The sequence below is a fragment of the Aquarana catesbeiana genome, linkage group LG04, assembly GCF_042186555.1.
Source record: "Aquarana catesbeiana isolate 2022-GZ linkage group LG04, ASM4218655v1, whole genome shotgun sequence".
In the NCBI taxonomy this organism is placed as follows: Eukaryota; Metazoa; Chordata; class Amphibia; order Anura; family Ranidae; genus Aquarana; species Aquarana catesbeiana.
The window spans coordinates 435,625,824-435,647,546 of NC_133327.1; the positions used below are offsets into that span (position 1 = coordinate 435,625,824).

General features: G+C 40.4%; 1 protein-coding gene across 5 annotated transcripts in view; it reads right to left on the bottom strand.

Annotated features, from left to right (window-relative positions):
- Positions 1 to 21,723, bottom strand: part of AIG1 (androgen induced 1) — a 537,675-nt gene that overhangs the window by 361,012 nt on the left and 154,940 nt on the right. For 4 of the 5 annotated variants that reach the window (XR_012243927.1, XR_012243928.1, XM_073627423.1 and 1 more), the window contains exon 2: positions 16,998 to 17,153. Coding sequence is in view for 3 of the 5 variants with exons in the window: in XM_073627423.1 (XP_073483524.1) it covers positions 16,998 to 17,153 (156 nt within the window). In the remaining 2 variants the exon portion in view is untranslated. Of the gene's footprint in view, positions 1 to 11,706; positions 11,921 to 16,997; positions 17,154 to 21,723 lie in introns of those variants that run through there. The other variant, XM_073627426.1, reaches the window with a different exon arrangement.

A 21,723-nucleotide genomic window follows, 5' to 3' on the forward strand; every position in this document is an offset into this window, starting at 1 on the left:
ATGATGAGATCACTGAATTTGAGTCAACAGTATCATATGCTTCTTTTGAGGAGGCTCTTTGCTTATTAAAGCGTTTTGGGAAAGCATCTCTTATGGCAAAAGCAGATATAAAATCTGCATTTCGGCTTTTGCCAGTTAATCCCAGTGGTTTTAATTCCCTTGGTTTTTCCTTTGAAGAAAAATTTTATTTTGACAAATGCATGCCCATGGGTTTTTCCAAATCTTGCAGTTATTTCGAATCTTTTTCGACCTTTTTACAGTGGGTTTTGTCGCAAAATTCCCCTCAAGGTGGCGTTATACATTATCTAGATGATTTTTTATTTATTGGTCCAGCTGAATCGCATATTTGTTCGGAAATATTAGGTTGTTTTTTCAACATTTGCGATTCTTTTGGCATTCCCTTGGCCAATGAAAAAACTGTCGGTCCAACTTCGGTTATCGAATTTCTGGGCATAACAATCGATTCTGTAGCCATGGAATTCCGTTTGCCGATGGACAAGATTATAAAAATGAGGTCTTTGATAAAAAAATTTTTGTCCAAAAGAAGGGCTTTGTTGAGGGACGTCCAGTCCTTGTTGGGTCTTTTTTGCTTTTGCATCCAGGGTCATCCCTGTGGCAAGAATTTTTTCTCGGAGATTTGCTTTAGCTATTGGGGGTTTTAAAAATCCTTTTTCTCATATATCTATTACACGGCCCATTAAGGAGGATCTAAGAGTGTGGGATCAGTTTTTGATCAACTTTAATGGTCAAGCCGTATGGCAGGGCGAATTTGTTAAAGATTCTGAGATTCGCTTATTTACAGATGCATCTGGTTCAGTAGGTTTTGGTGCCTTTTTGGATGGCCATTGGTGTGCTGAAAGATGGCCTGATTCTTGGAGGTCACCAGAAATTAGTCTTAACTTAGTTTTATTGGAATTATTTCCAGTGGTTGTGACTATTACCATTTGGAGTAATTTCTTTGAGAATAAACAAGTTATATTACATACAGATAATAAAGGAGTATTTTTTGCAGTAAACTGTTTGTCATCTAAGTCTGAGTTAGTGTTAAAATTACTCCGTTTTTTGGTATTGCAATGCATGACCTTTAACATTTGGCTAAAAGCAAAGCATGTTCCGGGCATTACTAATGAGATTGCCGATTCCTTATCTCGTTTGCAGTTCCAGAGGTTTTGGGAACTTGTTCCGGAGGCGGACCAGGAAGGTTTCTCTTGCCCAGATTTTCTCTGGGGTCTGATATGGGAGTAATTGCAGAATATATAAGAAATTCCATTGCTTCTAAAACTTAGGAAGAATACTCACAAGCTTGGTTCAGATGGTGCAAATTTTGTGAAGAATATAATTTTGCGTATAATACAGTTACCGTGCAAATGTCGTTATGTTTTGTTTCTTTCTTAATCAAAGCTAAATTTGGCCCTGCTTCAATTAACAAAATTATAGCTGGGGTTTCATTCTTTTTGAAAATGTCTGGTCTTCCTGCCATTAATTCCTTTTTTCCAGTTAGACAAATGCTGAAGGGTTTTAAAAAATCCTCTCCAGCGTTAGATAGCAGACGCCCTATTTCTTCTAATTTATTGATGCAGCTTATATTTACACTGGAGTTAGTTTGTTTTTCCCCTTTTGAAACTTTGTTGTTCAGAACGGCTTTTGTTCTGGCATTTTTTGGTGCTCTGAGATTAGGTGAATTTACTGCACCTAATAAATCCTCTCCTTCCATTTTAGTTTTTTCAGGCATCTCTGTTGTAGATGATTCAGTCAGAATCTTTATACGTAGATCCAAAATGGATAGGTTAGGCAAGGGATGTTGGTTGACGCTTTATAAAGCCCCTTTTGAAACCATATGCCCAGTTTTTAGAGTTTCTCAGTATCTGTCTGCTCGTCCCCCCTTTTTGGGTTCATTTTTTATTCATCTAAATTTATCCCCTTTAACCAGATATCAATTCTCATCTGTCCTGTCTTCTTGCTTAAAAAAACTTAATCTTTCTGGTCTTCACTTCTCTTCTCATTCTTTTAGGATAGGGGCGGCTACGGAAGCCAGCATGCTTGGATTTTCTAAAAATGGTTTAAAGCAGTTGGGTCGTTGGGATAGTGATAGATTTAAATTGTATATTCGTCCTGATCTGGTTATTGTTTAATTTCTCTTAGGTCCTTCCAAGCGCATCATTTGGATAATTGGACATTCATTTATATTTTGGGCCAAAAGGAGAGCTTCTGTCAAGAATGGCACAATCAATCTTGGCCTGGATGAAAGACGTTTTCAAGTATTATGGTGGGGCATAAGAGGGCTTAGATGGAGGAATGTAAAGGACCAATTAATTTACTTGTTAAGTCAGTGGCCTTCTCCTGACGCTCTTATTGTTCATGCCGGCGGCAATAACCTGGGCAGGATCAAAACTTGGGTGTTGATTTGTGAAATGAAAAGAGACCTATCTTCTTTTAAGTTGTTATTTCCTTCCACTGTAATAATTTTTTCAGAGATAGTGCCTAGACTCATTTGGTCAGAATTAAGTAATCTTAATTATATAGATAAGATTAGGAAACGAGTTAATAGAACAATATGCAATTTGGTCATTTCCCAAGGTGGTTTTTCATATCGCCATGTCGAGCTGGAAGGTTTCCTGCCTGGTTTATATGGTTTTGATTTTGTCCACCTATCAGAAGTTGGTTTAGACATTTTTATTGTAGGATTGCAGAATATGATTGAGCAGGCCGCGGCATTTTGGGGGCTTCAGCCACTCAGTTCTTGAGTGGCTTTCAGCTGTTGGGGTTTGTCATCCAGTTCAGTTCTGGATGGACTACGTGATATCTTTAATAAATTAAATATTTTATGGTATGGAATTTTAAGTTAAAGATTTGGTTATAAATGATTATTGTTCATTGGGTAACCCCTTAATAAATGCCGTGGCCATTATTACCAACATGAAGTTGTGTCTATTTATTTATTTATATATATCTTTTAGTCCTTTGTGCTGTCCCATGTCCGAGCCCCTAGCGTTTATGCGGGGCTCCATGGGACAGTACAGAGAGCGGTGGTATCTTCCAGTTTTCTCCCCCCCCTCTCTGTTTTGTTTTAGGTTGCCCCAGGTGATGGCAGAAAAGTTGAGCGGGTAGCAACGGTCCCCGGATTGGCTGGATCGGGCGGGATTGAGCCAGGCTGTGGCCATATATAGCTGGCAGCTTTCCCGCTCCGGTCACCGCCTGAGGGGACGTTGCTGAAGACAGAACCGCGCTGCTCCCACCCTCCCTCCCTAAATATAATTATTTTGAATCCGTCATGGCATTTTTTAGTGGGGTTTGTCATCCAGTTCAGTTCTGGATGGACTACGTGATATCTTTAATAAATTAAATATTTTATGGTATGGAATTTTAAGTTAAAGATTTGGTTATAAATGATTATTGTTCATTGGGTAACCCCTTAATAAATGCCGTGGCCATTATTACCAACATGAAGTTGTGTTGTGTCTATTTATTTATTTATATATATCTTTTAGTCCTTTGTGCTGTCCCATGCGCCGTACACACGATCAGACATTCCGACAACAAAATCCATGGATTTTTTCCGACGGATGTTGGCTCAAACTTGTCTTGCATACACACGGTCACACAAATCTTGTCAGAAATTCCAAACGTCAAGAACGCGGTGATGTACAACATTGATGACGAGCCGAGAAAAATGATGTTCAATAGCCAGTGCGGCTCGTCTGCTTGATTCCGAGCATGCATGGAACTTTGTACGTCGGAATTGTGTACACACGATCGGAAATTACGACAACGGATTTGTTGTTGGAAAATTTGAGATCCTGATCTCAAATTTTGTGTGACGGAAATTCTGATGGAATATACCGATGGAGCCTACACACGGTCAGAATTTCCGAAAACAAGCTCCCATCGAACATTTTCCGTTGGAAAATCCGACCGTGTGTACGGGGCATAAGGCTGCTAGAAAGGAGTAACATGTGGTGGATAGGAATTAGGGGAAACTCCCCAACCACCACCACAGCCACAGCTAAAAGATGCACTATGATGCTGTATTTGTGGCCTGTAGTTCCACAGAGATGTATAATCCTCAGTTTGGATCCATCTCTGATACAGGACACAAGTAGAGACAACATGGGAAGAGCAGCAGATCCCCTGGAGACCAGGAAGAAAGAACAGCAGGCCACATTCCTCTATGCATGGGTCTGACTTTGGTTATAAGGAAGAGGCAGGTAGACAACAGCAGCCATTTACTTCAACTTTGTTTGTTTGAAGAACTTAAAGCGTTTGTTACCCCAACACTTCATATTCCTGATATGTGCCTGCTGTACCATGTAGTTGATAAACAAACAATTAATCACCGCGATCCCAGTATGTACAACTCAAAAATAAATCAATAAACAGATAAAGTGAATTCACAGTGAAGTGACCATCAACCAACCAAATCAAATTGGTTTATAACCTAAAACATAAGCATAAAGAAAAAGAAAGTTCATTGTCCATCAGCGACCACCAAGTGACTCCCATCTAGTGTGGTGAGTGAATCTTCTCACTAATCCTAAACCAACTAATTGTGTAAATATGTGCCATGCCTTCTTTCAGCAACCCTCAAGTGCACATTCTACTCATCAAATATATATGACACACATTACAGGTAGTCATAAATGGCAGGATTTGTTTTATACTGTATATGGAAATGGCACTCTCAGTAGTCCTGGTGCAAAATTACCATGTACTTGTATGAAAAAATATCCTATTCTCTTTGTATTGCTTCCTTTATCTGAAATGCCTGGTGTCCTTGCCAGTTCCTCTGCTTTCCTATTAAAAACTGACTACACTAAGCAGGAGAACACACCATGGTCAGATCTCTAGCTATGCTGGGAACTCAGTGTACTCTCCACCAATGATCAGACTTGTCCTGATATGCTCCCGCTGCAAAGTCATTTACTGGGAAGCTCAGTGTGCTACTGCTTCTCCTCCACCCAGCTTTTATGTAGCTGAGAACAGAGGGAATGTAATCATTTATAAAAAAAAGAGAAAAATGGTGTTTACAATGTTTTTTTATATCTATAAAAAAATGATTTGCCTTTCATTTTTATCTTAAACTGAAGGTGATCATTTACAATCACTTTAAGAAACATCTTATAATGATATGAAAATCTAAAGTATCTGCATTGAGAAGTTATCTGAAACGCGGGTGCTTTGATTGGCATTCAGAGCACTTTAAAAAAGCATGTCCGAAGCTACATTTTGAAGCACATGTACAACAAGCCCTTAAAGTGTCAGAAAATCTAAATACTCTCTGTCTCAGATCCTCCTCTTTGGTGCTCCTGGCTCCCTCCCTCAGTGCCCCCACAGCAAGCATCCTGCTATGGGGGCACCCAAGCTGAGCCACAGCTCTGTGTGTCTATTCAGACACGGACAAACTAATAAATACGATTAAAAAAAAAGATGCCTGCACCATCTTTAATGCAAGTCTTTATTTGTCTATTGTATGGATCCTGACTAGGTCCCTTGGGCTGTAGCACCCCATCCCTCCCGCCATTACCTCTTATTAGTGTCCATCTGTGTTATAGGAGCAGTCCTTTAGTTCAGAGAAGCAGGATCTTTCATTCTATGAATAGTGTAGCACCCACTGATAATGAAGTACTTTGACGCAGTAAGTGGGCTTAAGCACCATATAGCCATATTGTGTGATCAAATCCCCATATTTTTTGAATATGTTCAGGTGTTGTAAATAGTCTTTCAGGAGTTAAATGTAATTTTTGTATGTGTGCGCTGTAATCTTTTGCTCCATTCAGACACGGAGTCGCAGAGATTAGACGACCTTGATATGATATGTAATGGTGGTGCATAGGATTTAATTAATTTGAGTTATCCAATGATGCAATGTGAACTTGTTTACACTGAATGTAACACTGTATTATCTGGAATTGGAATTCATGCTCGGTTTTTCTGTTCATGTATTTTTTTTCTTTATTAAACATCTTTGAGAGACATGGAGCCGCGGCCTGGACCCGCCCCCTTTCTCTTCTTATTGGCTGACTGACTTTGATTGACAGCAGTGGGAGCCAATTGCGCCATGCTGCTGTCTCAGTCAATGAGGAGGGGAGTGTCGGGCAGCCGAGACACTCCTGCAACATCGCTGGATCTAGATGGGGCTCAGGTAAGTTTTAGAGGGGGTGAGGGGGGGTTGTTGCACACAGATTTTTTATCCTAATGCATAGAATGCATTAAGATAAAAAAACTTCTGCCTTTACAACCACTTTAAGTTGCAGCTCATTACATGTTCGGTGGCATGTTGCTAGGAAAACATTGCCACCTTTTCTATGGAAGCTACATATGGAACTACAACTCTTCATCCATGAGGAAAGGCAAATCACAGCACAGCCAGAAATGCGTCATTGTAAGCTGCCATGACAATCGTTGCTGAGCTTGAAACTCTGCAGTTTGAGGCCAGAGTCACAGTGCAGAGTTTACAGTATATGGCCTAGAGATGAGTGAAACTAGAAGGAGGGCCAGCATGACTGGGGCCTGCAGAAGAGGCGAAGTATTAGTGGGGTGATTTAGAATAATGCATTCCGCTTACCCAATTGGAGAGTTCAAGACAGAGAGTGTGTGCTGTAGTGGATAGAGGAGAAGGGATTGTGTCGGAGCTCATCACAATATCAGACAGTTTTCTTCTGCATTCCTGGACTTCACCTGTAGGAAGAACAAAAGATGGGTGACTTGGACAACATGCTGCCCCACCTTAGAGCTGTGGCCAGAGGCCCTGGGTGGCTACAAGACAAACTATCAGACTTATTGTAGGACCCCATTCAGACCTCTCCTGGGCCCTCTTCTAGTCTCCAATGTGCTAGGAGGTCTAGTCCTCCTGAGCATTTCTGTCCTGAGGCAACATTTCAGGTTCGACTTCATTCTGGGAGCCCCTCAAGAGACCCTTCGACCCCACGCTGGTGTGCGAGTCGGGAGGAATCCCCATTTACGATGACCCAGGGCGGGAGTTTTTCATCTGCCACCCACTCCCCTGCCCTCTCACCTCACAGTGTGGAAGGGGTGGCTGGCTATACAGGCTCCCTGCCTGTGTCTAGTGTGGCCCAGCACGCAAGTGGAAGAGCAGCCGATGCCGGCTAGATTCTGGGAGAGGCCGGGGCCCTCAGTGACAGAAGAGGTGGGCGGCAGCTTTCTCCTGTGTCCTGGCATTGCAGAGCGAGCTCTGTGGATGGAAGGAGCAGGACTGTGGCTCGTGAGGCTTCCTCTATCCCTCACAGAGCCCAGCGTGTGAGTAGGAGAGGGAGTGCCTGGGGTTCCATTGTGGCAGCGGCTGCTGACATCATCAGCGGGTGCCCACCAGGCTCTGGGGCCAGCAACTGCACTATGGAGTCTGCTGAGAGGAGAGTGACAGTGAGGCTTGGTGAACAGAGCCGGTCTGAAGGGAAGCTCAGTGGGCTCTGAGGATGGTGAACTCCCTCACGCTGCACGGGGACCTGGATCGGTGGCTGGATGTCCTGTTAGACAGAGGCAGCCAGGTGAGCCTTCTGTTTCATGCCCTCTTTCATGTTCTCATTCTCTCTCTGATCCAGAACAGGGTTCCATCTGTGGCCTCAGCTCGCCTTCTTAGTGTGGGATCATTGGATTCCTCCGGTCAACGGCTGATCGTGTCTGTGGTAACTACAGCCGGTAAGGCTTCGGACGGTAAAGCTGCTGAAAAAGGAGTTGCCGAGGTTGATGGGGTATGTCTGGCAGATGTTGTAAAGAAGTTTATGTGTGTTTTGAAGGGCCTTTGAGTGCGCATCTAAAACCGGAAGTGAAGGACTCTATATGGAAGGGTGAGTATGTGTAAATATTTACTTTGTTGCCATTGAAGAAGTTTAACTTGGACAAAGTTAAACTGGATGAAAGTTAGAAGGAGGAAGAAAAAACGGCGGTATAGGTTGATTTCCAATACGTTGCAATTTTAGCTAGTGTCATTGGGGAAAAGGCCCCTGAGAATTTCTCCCCCCTTTTTTGTTATCTAGACTCTATCAGCGAAGCCCAGTGAGTCTATGGAGGGATTGCGCTATGATGAGCAATTTCATCAGCGCAAGGCAGTCAGGCCTTCCTTACGGTGGAACCGCAAAACATCTCTGGATGAAACTAATGTCATCTCCACGGAGTTCATTTCCCCTCTTTCAGGGTGGGGCTGGGGGTGCAGCAGCCTCTTCACCACTGTCCGCAAATCACAGAGGGTTTTGTTGGCGATTCAATGCCAGATCTTGCAAGTTTGGCACTGCGTGCCATCATCATGACTGTTCAGGGTGTGGAGGGTTTCACGTGTTGTCCAGATGCTACAAGCAACAAAAAGGAAAAGGAGGCGATGCTGGAAAGAGGGAAGATGCCAGTGAGGGTAGAAAAGATGGTGCCTTTCCTAAAGCGTTATCCTAACAGGGAGTCAGCTCGAGTGTTGCAGCTGGGTTTCTCGTAGGGTTTTTCTGATACCCTGCCAGTTGCTGTTTGTTCCTCCTATGGCAGATAACTTGCAGTCATCTCATTTACATCCACTATTCGTTTTCAGGAAACCTTTTCAAAGAAGTTGCTTTGGGTTGCATGGCTGGCCCCTTTGATTGACTGCTAGTATTTCCCCTTTGGGTATTATCCCCCAAAAAGAATTGAATAAGTTACACCTTATTCATCACTTGTCGCATCCTAAAGTGGGTTCAGAAAATAATGCTATTGATCTGGAGCTTTGCACAGTATCCTATACTTCTTTTCATATGGCAGTGTTGTAGGCTCGTAGGTATGGTAAAGGTTTGTTGTTGGCCAATACTGATATTGAGGCGGCCTTTCCTTTGTTGCTGGTACATCCTAGTTGTTGCCATCTGCTGGGGAAACCCGCATCCAATTCACATAAGTGTGAACCCAGCCTAAGTGGTTATTGTCCCTGAGGTGGTGTAATAGCGGCTGGGGGGCTTTGATTGGGTGGCAGATGTAACTGGTTAATCTTGAGTATATAGACCTTCAAAGACCTTAGACCGGACATAAGCTGAGGTTAATAAAAAGGTTGCTATGGCCAATCGACTCCAAATAAAATGTGTCGTCTGGTCATTTTGGAAGGGGGGATGGGTCAAATGTTTAATGTTTTATAGATAACCGGAGCCTCTGCATTCTGCCGGCCCCTCAGTCACGAGGCTGAAGATAGTTAGATGTAACCTTAGAGTACATGCCTGCCTTTACTCCATATTTTTCTACAAACTGCATCTCCAAATATGGCAGGCTTTGCAGATGGTCCACCCAGCAAGCATATCTCCCACTGTTTAATCCCAACATAACATAAAGAGTATTATCCTTAAAGGAGCCACTGTCATTAATTTCCTCTGGACCACCCTGGAAGGAGTGGCTGTCTGTAATGTGACAGCCAAGAACTGTAGGGGACAGAGAAGCTTTAGAGGAAAACATGAGCATGCACACTGTGGTGGAAGCACTGCAGAGACTAGGTTAGCCTGCAGATCATTGCAACCATAAGGAAGTAAGTGAAAAAAAAACCTAGTAAGCTGGCTACATTTAAAACCTTTAACCTCTGCAGGTTGTTTCTGGAGACAATCTCTGATTTCATTCTATGGTAGTACATGCTATAATATGGTTTATTCATTGTAGACAGGAGAGGACCTTTTGAATACAGGTCATACTATAACAGGTGACCTATCCCCCTGTAGAACATTTCAGCTCCTTTCCCCATCACTTTTGTGTTCCATCTGTCATGTGAGTATATGTAGAGTGTTTGAAAAACTGTCTTTCTTGGTTGACCATGATGCTCATGGATGCTACCCTACTACATTTTCAAAAAATACAAACATAGCTGGACTAAGATAGAGTAAGATATACTGCATTTTGATAGCAGACCATTGTATTTATTAAATGCACTATTATTTGAATTGTGTCCTATTTGTATTAGTACTTACATTATATTAGTACTTACAGTATGACCTTATTTGAAGTATGACATCATTTGGAACTACCGTTATAATAAATGATACCTGGTAAATAGTTTACTAAGGTAACATAGTAGAAAATAAAGACAATTCCTGATTTACAGGGATTTGTTTTTACACTGCATATTTGTGTGTCTGCATATACATACACACCTATGCAAATTATTATCTAGTTTTCCTAGTTGTGTTAAAAATTCTATTGTCCATAGAGATCAACTTACAACAATTAATAGTTTTCTTAGAAATTCTAGTAGACCTTTAGGAAAGCAATAAACCTAAAAAGTTACTTTAACCTTGTATTTCAATAATTTTAATTAATCTTTTATATTTAGTTATTTTACAAAAACATCCAACCCCTTTTAAAACAATTTCTTGTAGAACCAGTTCCTGAATATTATTCCATATTTTCTCTGTTCTGCAGTACAAAATATATATTTTTTGTGGCTGGATATTTTTTAGCTTGATATTTGCTGTTTTTTTTTTTCTAAGTTATGTGGACCTGGATATGTATGCCACAATGATTATATATGTTGCATAATTGCCCTGTATGGCTTCCTTGGAAATTTTTTAAACAAACTGTTTAGAGATCTTATTTGGAAAAATAAACATCGTCAGATGCCAGATTCTAATGCCAGATTGTATTCTCTGGCATCCCAACTTCAGCAATTATATGGATGGAATGTTATATATTGTGAGGATCCCAAACAGCAAATTACATTTTCTCAATTGCCTAAGATCCACTGGTGCAGCTTATAGTAGCTCATCATGTTCATAGCAAGCGTAGGTATCCTACATTTAATTTAATACATAAGATTTGGACAACTATTCAAAAAGATACTCAATAAGAGGGATACACTCAATGTATGCCTATATGGAATAATCTGCAATTACCTGAGGTGGCAAAGCTTGAAGATTTTGGTTTATGGAAGAGGGCTGGCATTCAGCTTCTCTGTCATTTTTTCGATAAGGAGGTTTTGCATCCATTTGATAAGTTGGCAGAGAGCTACCATTTGCCTATTAATTATTTTTTCAATATTTACTGCTACGTAATGCTTTGCAGAGTCAAGCAAGGATTTTCCTATTAAAATATAATCCTTCATCAATTTTAGCATTGGCAGTAACTGTAAAACGCTCTAAACAGGAACTTATAGGGAGTATATACGCTTCTCTACAAATGACAGTTGGAACTAATCCACAAGAAGGCAGTTTTGGGCGGTGGTGTAGAGACTTAGAGGCACTTATTGATGTGGAGTGGGAACAAGCCTTGAAGAATCTATTTAAGGTATCCCTATCCTCCTCACAATGTTTGACTCAGTTATTTATCATTTATAGAGCCCATTATACTCCATTACATTTATATTCCTGGGGAAAAGCAGCTACATCAAATTGTCCAAGATGTATTACTAATACAGGTACACTTATACATATGTTGTGGCGATGTCCTAAATTGCATCAATACTGGGAGTGTGTGTTTAATACCTTAAACTCCTTAAGCTCTACATTGGTTCATCTTGATCCAAAATAGCATTGCTAAGGATTTTACCAGAAGATACTCTCCCAGTTGAAATAATGTGATGTGGTTGAGAACTATGTATATTGCTCGTAAACTCGTATTACAAAAATGGATATCAAAATACTTGCCAATGATAGATCAATGGATTTAAGCGATTCATCTTAATTTAAGAAGAGAGGAATTAACATATACTGTAAACATAGGAGGAGTCCTAAAAAATTTGTACAAATTTGGCATTGGTGGCTAGTCTCTAATTTATCTGAGCAGTCAGCTGAGTTTACTAATAAAACTGAGGAAAACCAATAATTAGATGGAACTTTATTTTTTTAAGGATGGAAATGTAAACTTGCAAATGTGGAGATTATTTTTTTTTCTTTCCTTCTTCTTCTCTCTCTTTGAGGGTGTTATTTTCAGGTGGAGGAATATGTGGGATATGTTTTATGAGTTTGTGAGTTTTTCTTTGTCGCTGTATCATGAAAAAAAATAATAAAAAACTATTTGATTAAAAAAAAAAAAAAAAGTTATGCGGACCTACCTATACAGTGTATGCTACTGACCCAACTTCCTAAAAACATTCTCATACATGCATACTGTATAAATTACTAGTAACATCTTTGGTTTATTAAAAGAAAATCTAATCTAAAATAACTCATACAAATTCAGTATCTGAAGATTATACATTTATAACATATTATGGCAACTAGAAGTGGGAATATAACTATTCCTATACAGTATGGTTGATTAACATCAACTAATAAATAAGTTAATAGCAAAGCATTTTCCACTTATACGACACAATCATTGAAATATCCTGACTCATAAGAGTTTACTAAAGGAGTAGATTATTTAAATGTAACTAAGTGGGTGTTTGGTTATCTTAATGAACAAGATGAGGCAATGTTCAAGCCAGTTTTCCAAGCATGCATTTGACAGAGCTTCACCTTTTTGTCACTAGGATGGATTAGGGTTCACCTTTCAAAGTGGACATCCTCTCCTTGTGCAAAACAGGAGTTTTATTATTTTCCGGAATTATGGTGAAAATCAGTAGATTTTGTCATTTTAGTGAAATGTATTGGAGTCAATAGGGAAGACAAATTTAAGGCAGTTTTAAAGGGTGTAATGAGCTTTGAATAGATTCTGATAGTTACAAAAGCTTTTTTGAACTATCCTGCACCGCATTAGCCTTATTATTTTATCTTTTTTCCACAGGCAGAATACAGAAAAGAAAGGAAAGCACACAAAAAATACCTAATAAAATATAAGGAAATATCCTAACTGTACCTATTAGAAAATAAACACACTCTAAATAAAGCAAAAAGTGGATACTTTTTTATCCTACTCCTTTAATAGGTTTAATACATTTTATAATGCTGTAAAATGATTTGCATTACCTTTCCACCATCTATGTACAATTTCCAGTATTTACCGTGCCTTGAAAAAGTATTCACACCCCTTGAAATTTTCCACATTTCTTCATGTTACAACCAAAAATGTAAATGTATTTTATTGGGATTTTATGTGATAGACCAATACAAAGTGGCACATAATTGTGAAGTGGAAGGAAATTGATAAATGGTTTTCATTTTTTTTACAAATAAATATGTAAAAAGTGTGGGGTGCATTTGTATTCAGGCCCCTGAGTCAATACCTTGTAGAACCACCTTTCGCTGCAATTACAACTGCAAGTTTTTTTGGGTATGTCTCTACCAGCTTTGCACATCTAGAGAGAGTGACATTTTTGCCAATTCTTCTTTGCAAAGTAGCTCCAGCTCTGTCAGACTGGATGGAGAGCATCTGTGAACAGCAATTTTTAAGTCTTGCCAGATTCTCAGTTGGATTTAGGTCTGGACTTTGACTGGGCCATTCTAACACATGAAAAATGCTTTGATCCAAACCATTCCATTGTAGCTCTGGCTGTATGTTTAGGGTCATTCTCCTGCTGGAAGGTGAACCTCCTCCCTAGTCTCAAGTCTTTTGCAGACTCTAACAGGTTTTCTTCTAAGATTGTGCTGTATTTGGCTGAATCCATCTTCCCAACAACTCTGACCAGCTTTTCTGTCCCTGCTGGAGAAAAGCATCCCCACAACATGATGCTACCACCACCGTGTTTCACGGTGGGGATGGCGTGTTCAGGATGATGTGGCCTTTTAGTTTTCTGCCACACATAGCGTTTTGCTTTTAGGCCAAAAATTTAAATTTTGGTCTCACTTGACCAAAGCACCTTCTTCCACGTGTCTGTGTCCCCCACATTGGCTTCTCGCAAACTGAAAATGGGATTTCTTATGGCTTTCTTTTAACAATGGCTTTCTTCTTGCCACTCATAAAGGCCAGATTTGTGAAGTGCATGACTAATAGTTGCCCTGTGGACAGATTCTCCTACCTGAGCTGTGGATCTCTGCAGCTCCTCCAGAGTTACCATGGGCCACTGGCTGCTTCTCTGATGAATGCTCTCCTTGCCCGGCCTGTCAGTTTAGTTGGACGGCCATGTCTTTGTTTGCAGTTATGCTATATTCTTTGTATTTTGGATGATGGATTCAACAGTGCTCCATGAGAAGTTCAAAGCTTGGGATATTTTTTACAACCTAATCCTGCTTTAAACTTCTCCACAACTTTATCCCTGACCTGTTTGGTGTGTTCCTTGGCCTTCATGATGCTGTTTGTTCACTAAGGTTCTCTAATAAACCTCTGAGGGCTTCACAAAACAGCTGTATTTATACTGAGATTAAATTACACATGGGTGGACTCTATTTACTAATTAGGTGACTTCTGAAAGCAATTGGTTCCACTGGATTTTAGTTAGGGGTATCAGATTAAAGGGGGCTGAATACAAATGCACGCCACACTTTTCACATATTTATTTGTAAAATTTGAAAACCATTTATCATTTTCCTTCCACTTCAAAATTATGTGCCACTTTGTTTTGGTCTATCACATAAAATCCCAATAAAATATAGTTACATATTTGGTTGTAACATGACAAAATGTAGAATATTTAAAGGGATATGAATACTTTTTCAAGGCACTGTAAGACATGGAGAGTGTTTTGAAAAGATGAACTTGTCTTCCCACTTGGCCATAAATATATAAGTCACACTCAGAACACATTTGTCCCTCTTGGCAATATTAGCTATTTGCAAATAATAAACCTCATCGAATAGCAAGCAATAATGCTAATGTATAATCTCTAAACATAAGGTTTACCATGAGATAAATCATCTTTATCTTGAAAATATTGAGTGGGTTGAACAGCATCTTGCTGAGAAAGGGTGGTATGGAATGACATTACATTAACATTACTGTTAAAAAAACATACAAAATAGATACGCTAATGACCTTTTTAGAAAATACCCAACACACACACACAACTGTAAAACATATCAATATATTTCCCTCATCTAGTCATCAAAGAATTACTACCAACAATAAGCCTCACGTCGTATGGATAACCATTACTGAAGTTTTACAATACAAATTAGATAAAAATCATAATACACTAATCTGTCTATCACAAACTGCTAAGAAAACTCACCTATCCAACAAAACTCTATTATAGTGGGTTTATAAGCTTCCCATTTTTTAATGAATAATAAACTACACTCAGCACATTTTCTTTCAAAAACAACAAAGATATCTCTTTTTACATCTTTACTATGAGTTTGTGCTTGGTACTGATTACTGAGGGAAAAATAAAAGCAGTGTCCATGCTTGACTGGTACTTGCTTTAAGCTCTCGTTTCTGAAACTCAAGGGAGGAAAAGGACAGAACGAAAATGAATGCCTTAAAGGTCCAGCCTGCATGGGCTTCAGAATCAACCACAGCAGATGATGCTGGAGACTTGAAAGACAGCTGTTCTGGCTTCATTAACAAATTATTGTCTTTAAAGTATAGGTTGTAAGCGTCAAAATAAAAACAGGATATAGTTTGAAATTACTTCCTAAAAGCAGTATTGTGATGACTTGCTTGACTCAAATAGGGAAGCTTAAACCAATAAAAAAAAAAAAAAAATGGACAATAATCTTCAGGAAACAGTTAACTGTGAAGTGAGCTTTGTGTATTGGTATAGGTATGGTTAAAGGAACATATAACCTTCTATGTTTCCCTCTTTAAAGCAATTCTGCACTTTGCCAGCGCAGGTTTGCTTTAATGCCACCCAACCCAGCTATACATACTAACCTTTCCTTTGCTTCCCAACCAATCCATTCTGCCTCTTTGATGGAGGGTAGGAAGCCCTGTGTAAGCTTTGAGTTAGAGCTTACATAGGGCTGAGAACTCTACCCATTCCCATCTTATGCTGGGTAAGTCACCAAGCAGTGACACCAACATGAGAAGAACAGGAGCAAATCACAAGGTCCTCCATAACTGGAAATACAAAGTATTTTCTTGCTGAACAAAATGGTCAGGAAGTGAACGAAAGGTGATCATGTGGGGTGCAAGAAAGGAAACCTGACCGTATTTTCCCTTTAAACTGTCCATAATGTTAAAACTTACTTAAAAAAAAGCATAATTGTTAGAAGTTTTTCTCTGCAAATATGCATACAATGTGTTAGAAAACATATATGCTGTATTTTATGCTGTTAACAATAAGTTTACTAATTACTGAGAAATGTGCATTGCATTATTTAAATCAGGGGTGTCCAACCTATTGACCTTCCTGAGCCTCATAGGAAAAAGAGGAATTGTCTTGGGACACACATAAAATACATTAATAAGGATAGCTGAAGAGCAAAAAAAGTTGGTCAGATCACAAGGTAACAATCACTGATATAGATAATGTACCATAATAATCTTTTTTTTTTGTAATATTTCTATTATAAAAAGCAAAAGAGGGCAATATAAAACAAGTACGGTATTTGAAATTTGCTTTTGATAAACAAATGCATCAATATCTGGTTCAATGGATGCAAGAGCAATTCTCAATGAACTCTCAAGGTGCTCATTAGATATTTTGGTTCCATTTTTTGCCCTTTGTGTACTTCATCCTTGAAAATACTGTAGTTACTTACAAATATAGGCGCTGCCGATGATATGAATAAGGCTCGGTTCACATATGAGCCGCATGCGGCTCACAGCAGGGGTCCAGTGCGTGCTGGTTCACCGTTTCAGGTCCGATTTCTGCCCGAATTTGGGGCTAAATTCAGGCCTGAAACGGACCAAAAGACGCAAAAAAAAGAGCAAAAAGCAACGGACCTGCTGCGGAGATATGTGAACCGGCTCCATAGAGAGCCGGTCAAAATCTCCTGCTATTGCGAATTGCATCCAATTCGCAATGGTGTGAACCCAGCCTAAGACATGATTGTGAAAAGTGGGATATTTTTCTTTGGGAAGATAAAACGTATAAAAGTCCAGGAAAGGGACACTGTCAAATTTTTCTTTGGCTACATGTGTTTGCTAACTGTAAATGCATTTTTATAAACCCCCCCCCCCCAAATTAACATTTTTAGGTTTATGATTATGTGTTGGGCCCCATTCATATCTGTCTTGGACCTCAGGTTGGATATTCCTTAATTTAAATCCATCAAATCGCACAAATAAAAATAACTTACAACACCAACAGGGAAGGCTAGTACAGCCAACATCCAATCTCGAAGAAACCTGAGTTTTTTCAGTTGTCGCTCCTGTTCCAGGCTGTCACTGCCCTTGGTTAGCAGATAGGACAGGTCAGAGAGAACACAAATCCCAAAGAAGACAGCTTGGATCACCTGTAAAAAAAAAGTCGATATTTATGTTAACAGTACAAAAAATAAGTACCAGGAATAATAAACCACAGCTGATACCACAGAATACTAAGGCCCTTTTCACACTGATCTGCTGCAGTTTGCTAGCAGTGAGGGTGCAGTGCTGTGTACCTGTGGTTTTCCTGCGGGTTACCCATGCTTTGCCATAGACTTCATTTCGATTGGGCAGTTTTGGTGTGTTTCTGAAAACGCACCAAATGTCCTGTGTGCATGTGGCTTCCCTGAATGCTGCAAGGAAACCACAGTGGATTAGCGTGAAAAGGTTCTTAAATATGTAAATTGATATATCAATTAAAAATGGACCACCAATCGCTAAAGACTAACAGGCATTGCAGTTTGTTCACTAAGAGAAAAATACCATATTCATTTTTGAGTTAAAATAACTCAAAAATTCACAAAAAAAAAAAACATGCGTAGTACACCGAATGCATTAAATATTTATGTTTTGCAATATTTATCACTTAAATTTAGCATTATTTTTGGCGTTGTTTTTTCACAATGTTTCTTTTACATGTTAACACTGCACCAGAGGAAAATAGTTCTGTAAAGGCAGAATCCAACTCTCTCAGTCCCATGGACATAGGAAACCCATAGCTCCCAACTGTCCCTGATTTCGAGGGACTGTCCCTGATTTGGAAGTCCCTCTGTCCCTCTTTCCTCCTCATTTGTCCCTCATTTTGGTCTGATCTATATAGTTGTATATAAAATGCATTATTTATCTTTCCAAAAGTGTTTCCCAGTGGTAAACCTTTCATCCAAATTCTAAATTGCTGCATTTGTACATTTCAAAAGCCAATATAAAGGAAAAGTAGTGGTACAAAAAAAAACATTTGTGGGTTTAACTAATCTTTATTTTGTATAATTCTCTTTACAAGGGTGTGTCCTATGCCTATATACGTTTGCTAATTGATGTCCCTCGTTCTCATATCATAAAGTTAGGAGGTATGAAAACCTCCAGCCTGGAGTACGTTCCCTGCACACACATATATACATACACACTATATTACCAAAACTATTGTGATGCCTGCTTTTACACGCACATGAACTTTAATAGCATCCCAGTCTTACCCTAGTTTCACACCTATGCCTTTTTTAGAGCATTTTGCAGTTTGCAGAAATGCACTACAATCCATTTAGCATGGTTTTGTATGGTACAAGTTCACATCCATGTGCATTGTGGCTGGTGCATTTTTGGAAAGGATTGGAGACCTTTTTCCTATGATTTCCGGGTAATAGACTTCAATGGAACCGCACCAAAATGCAAATGTTGTGTTTGTGATGCAATTTTTGATGTGTTTTGCGGTTTTTATTTTAACACTGTATATAGCTGGTTGGGAAGCAGGGTGCCAGGAAGCCAGCCACCGCGTCCTTAACAACTGATGAGTCATCAGCTGCCAGTGGGGTTCCCTGCTGACAGCTCAATGCAAAAAACAAAAAAATGTCCGTCAAAAAAAAAATTGCGAAAAAAAACATTGTGGGGTTCCACCCCAGGTCTATACCAGGCCCTTTGGGTCTAGTATGGATACCAGACCCTTATCTGAGCATGCCACCTGGCAGGTAAGGAAAGAGAGGGGACGAGCGAGTGGCCCCCCTCCTGAACCATACCAGGCCGCATGCCCTCAACATGGGCGGGTGGGTGCTTTTTGGTAGGGTTGCTCTGCGCCCCCCCACCCCAAAGCACCTTGCCCCATGTTAAGGACAAGGACCTCTTCCCGATAACCCTGGCCGTTGGTTGTTGGGGGCTTTTTCAGAATCTGGAAGCCCCCCTTTAAAGGAGGGGGCCCCAGATCCCGCCCCCCCAGCCTATGTGAATGGGTATCTGGTACCTACCATTCTCACCTGAAAAAGCAGTGAAATGCAAAAAACCCATCAAAATGTTTTTTGACAAATCCTTTATTAGTAAAATAGCTCTGAGCTGTATTCTCACGCCGCCATCTCTCCTGGTGCCGTCAACTTCTTCCGTCGTCTTCTTCCGCCGCCTTCTCCCCAAGCCGTCATCTCCCAGTGTAATCTTCTTCCTCGCCGCCGCCGTCTTCTTCTTCCTCGCCGCCACCGGTTACCTGCAAAAAAACAAAAAAAAGGCTGGTCTTGTCAAGCTGTCACGTTACGTCACAAGGGGCGGGTTCTCCAGCTGATGTCATTGGATGGCCACACCCTATGCCTATATAAGGGGTGCGGGACAGCAGGAACATCACAACGGTGAAAGACAGCTTCACGACAAGACCAGCTTGTTTTTGGTTTTTTTGTGGGTAACCGGCAGCGATGAAGGAGACAGCGGCGGCGAGGAAGAAGAAGATGGCGGCGCCGAGGAAGAAGACAACACCGGGAGATGAAGGCTCAGGGAGAAGACAGCACCAGGGAGAATACAGCGGTGGAAGAAGACGATGGCAATGGGAGAGACGGCAGCGGGAGAAGACAGCCCAGAGCTATTTTACTAATAGACTTGTCAAAAAACATTTTCCAGGTGAATGGATAGGGGTAGGGATGTACCTGATACCCATTCACATAGGGGGGACGGGATCTGGGGGCCCCTTTCCTAAAGGGGGGTTTCCAGATTCCGATAAGTCCCCTGCCAGCAGGCCAGGGTTGTCGGGAAGAGGCCCTTGTCCTCATCAACATGGGGGCAATGTGCCAATGTTGAAGGCATGCGGTCTGATCTGGTTTGAGGGGAAGGCGCTCCCTTGTCCCCTCCCTTCCCTGACCCCCCGGGCAACATGCTCGGATAAGGGTCTGATATGGATTTTGGGGGGACCCACGCAATTTTTTCTTTACATTTTGGTAAGGTGGGGCGGAGTCCCCTCCAAATCCACACTATACCTGGCCTTGTATAGACTTGGGGGGAACCCCACGCCGTTTTCTTCACAATTTTATCTTGCCGGCAATTTTTTTTTTACATTCAGCTTTCAATGGGGAAGCCCGCTGACAGCTGATGACTCATCGGTTGTTAAGAATGCAGCGATTGGCTTCCCAACCCCCTCCTTAGCAACCAGCTATATACAGTGTGTTTACAGCGCGATTAATCACTTAAGGACCGAGTCTATTTCTGAGATTTGGTGTTTACAAGTTAAAAACAGTTTTTTTTGCTAGAAAATTACTTAGAATCCCCAAACATTATATATTTTTTTCCTAACACCCTAGGAAATAAAATGGCGGTTAAAAAATTCTACAGGTTGCATGTTTTGAGTTACAGAGGACTAGAATTGTTGCTCTTGCTCTAACTATTGCGGCAATGCCTCACATGTGTGGTTTGAACACCATTTTCATATACTCAAGTATGCGTACGCTTCTGCGCATGAGCTCGGCGGAAAGAGGCGCGTATAAAAATTGTATTTATTTTTTTCTTATTTTACCTTTTATTTTTATTGTTACACTGTTTTTTTTTTTTTTTTTAATCTTTCACTGTTATTCCTGTTACAAGGAATGTAAACATCACTTGTAATAGAAATAAAAGCATGACAGGACTTCTTAAATATGAAATCTGGGGTTAAAAAGACCTCAGATCTCATATTTACACAAAAATGCAATAATAAAAAATAAAAATAAATGTCATTTGAAAAAAAAAATAAAAATAAATGTCTCTTTAAGAGCTATGAGCGGAAGTGACGTTTGGACGTCGCTTCTGCCCTGCAATGGTATGAAGACGGGTGGGGGCCATCTTCCCCTCACTCGTCTCCATACCTAACAGGACACAGAACCTGATCGCCTCCGGTGCTCTGGTAAGGGGGTACCGCAGAGACCACTTTTATCTGAAACAGACCGCCCACTGAAGGAGAGGATACCAAGGTTATGTTAGCTAACCATACCTACCTCTTTTGTGGTCATATGTATGGATGAATTCACCAAAGCATGTAGTGCGAGGGCCTGCCTGAATACTTTCAAATGTTACTGTTTAAAGTTTTGTTCTCCTATTATCTTATAGCTAATTGCAGAATGTAAAAATGTGCTTCAATTTGTACAGTGTGTATTCATATTTTTGTATTATGAAACTTCTTACCTGTCCAGTGGGCTGCCAATAGTGTATGTAAGGAGCAGCTGCCCAAAGAAATACACATTATTTATGCATTCAGCTCTCAATGAAGTGGAGAGGGTTACTTGTCCAAAACATCTCCCCCCCACCCTAATATTTTTACACTGGGCCATTGGGGGGGGGGGGGGGATCTGATAAGTGGACCTTATACTTTTGTCTCTAAATACTCCTTAAAATAAATGTTATACTTATGTTGGCCAAGAATGTTTGTGTCTAATCTGCTTGCAATGTTATGTGCAAAAGTACTATTTTTTTTTCTCGTTTGACGCCACAGTTTTCTTCAAACCCACAGGAATGGCAGACTGTGGCTTCCTAGTTTGCCCAGCAGTGGGACTTCCCCAACTGCGGTGGGGCAATAGATGAGAAACATGTCCACATCGTCCCACCCCCAACTCGGGGTCATACTATTATAATTATAAGGGGTATAGTAGTATCGTGTTGTTGGCGGTGTTGTCAGTGACATACGAGTTTTTGTACAGTAGGTGACCGCGATATTGTGTCAATCTC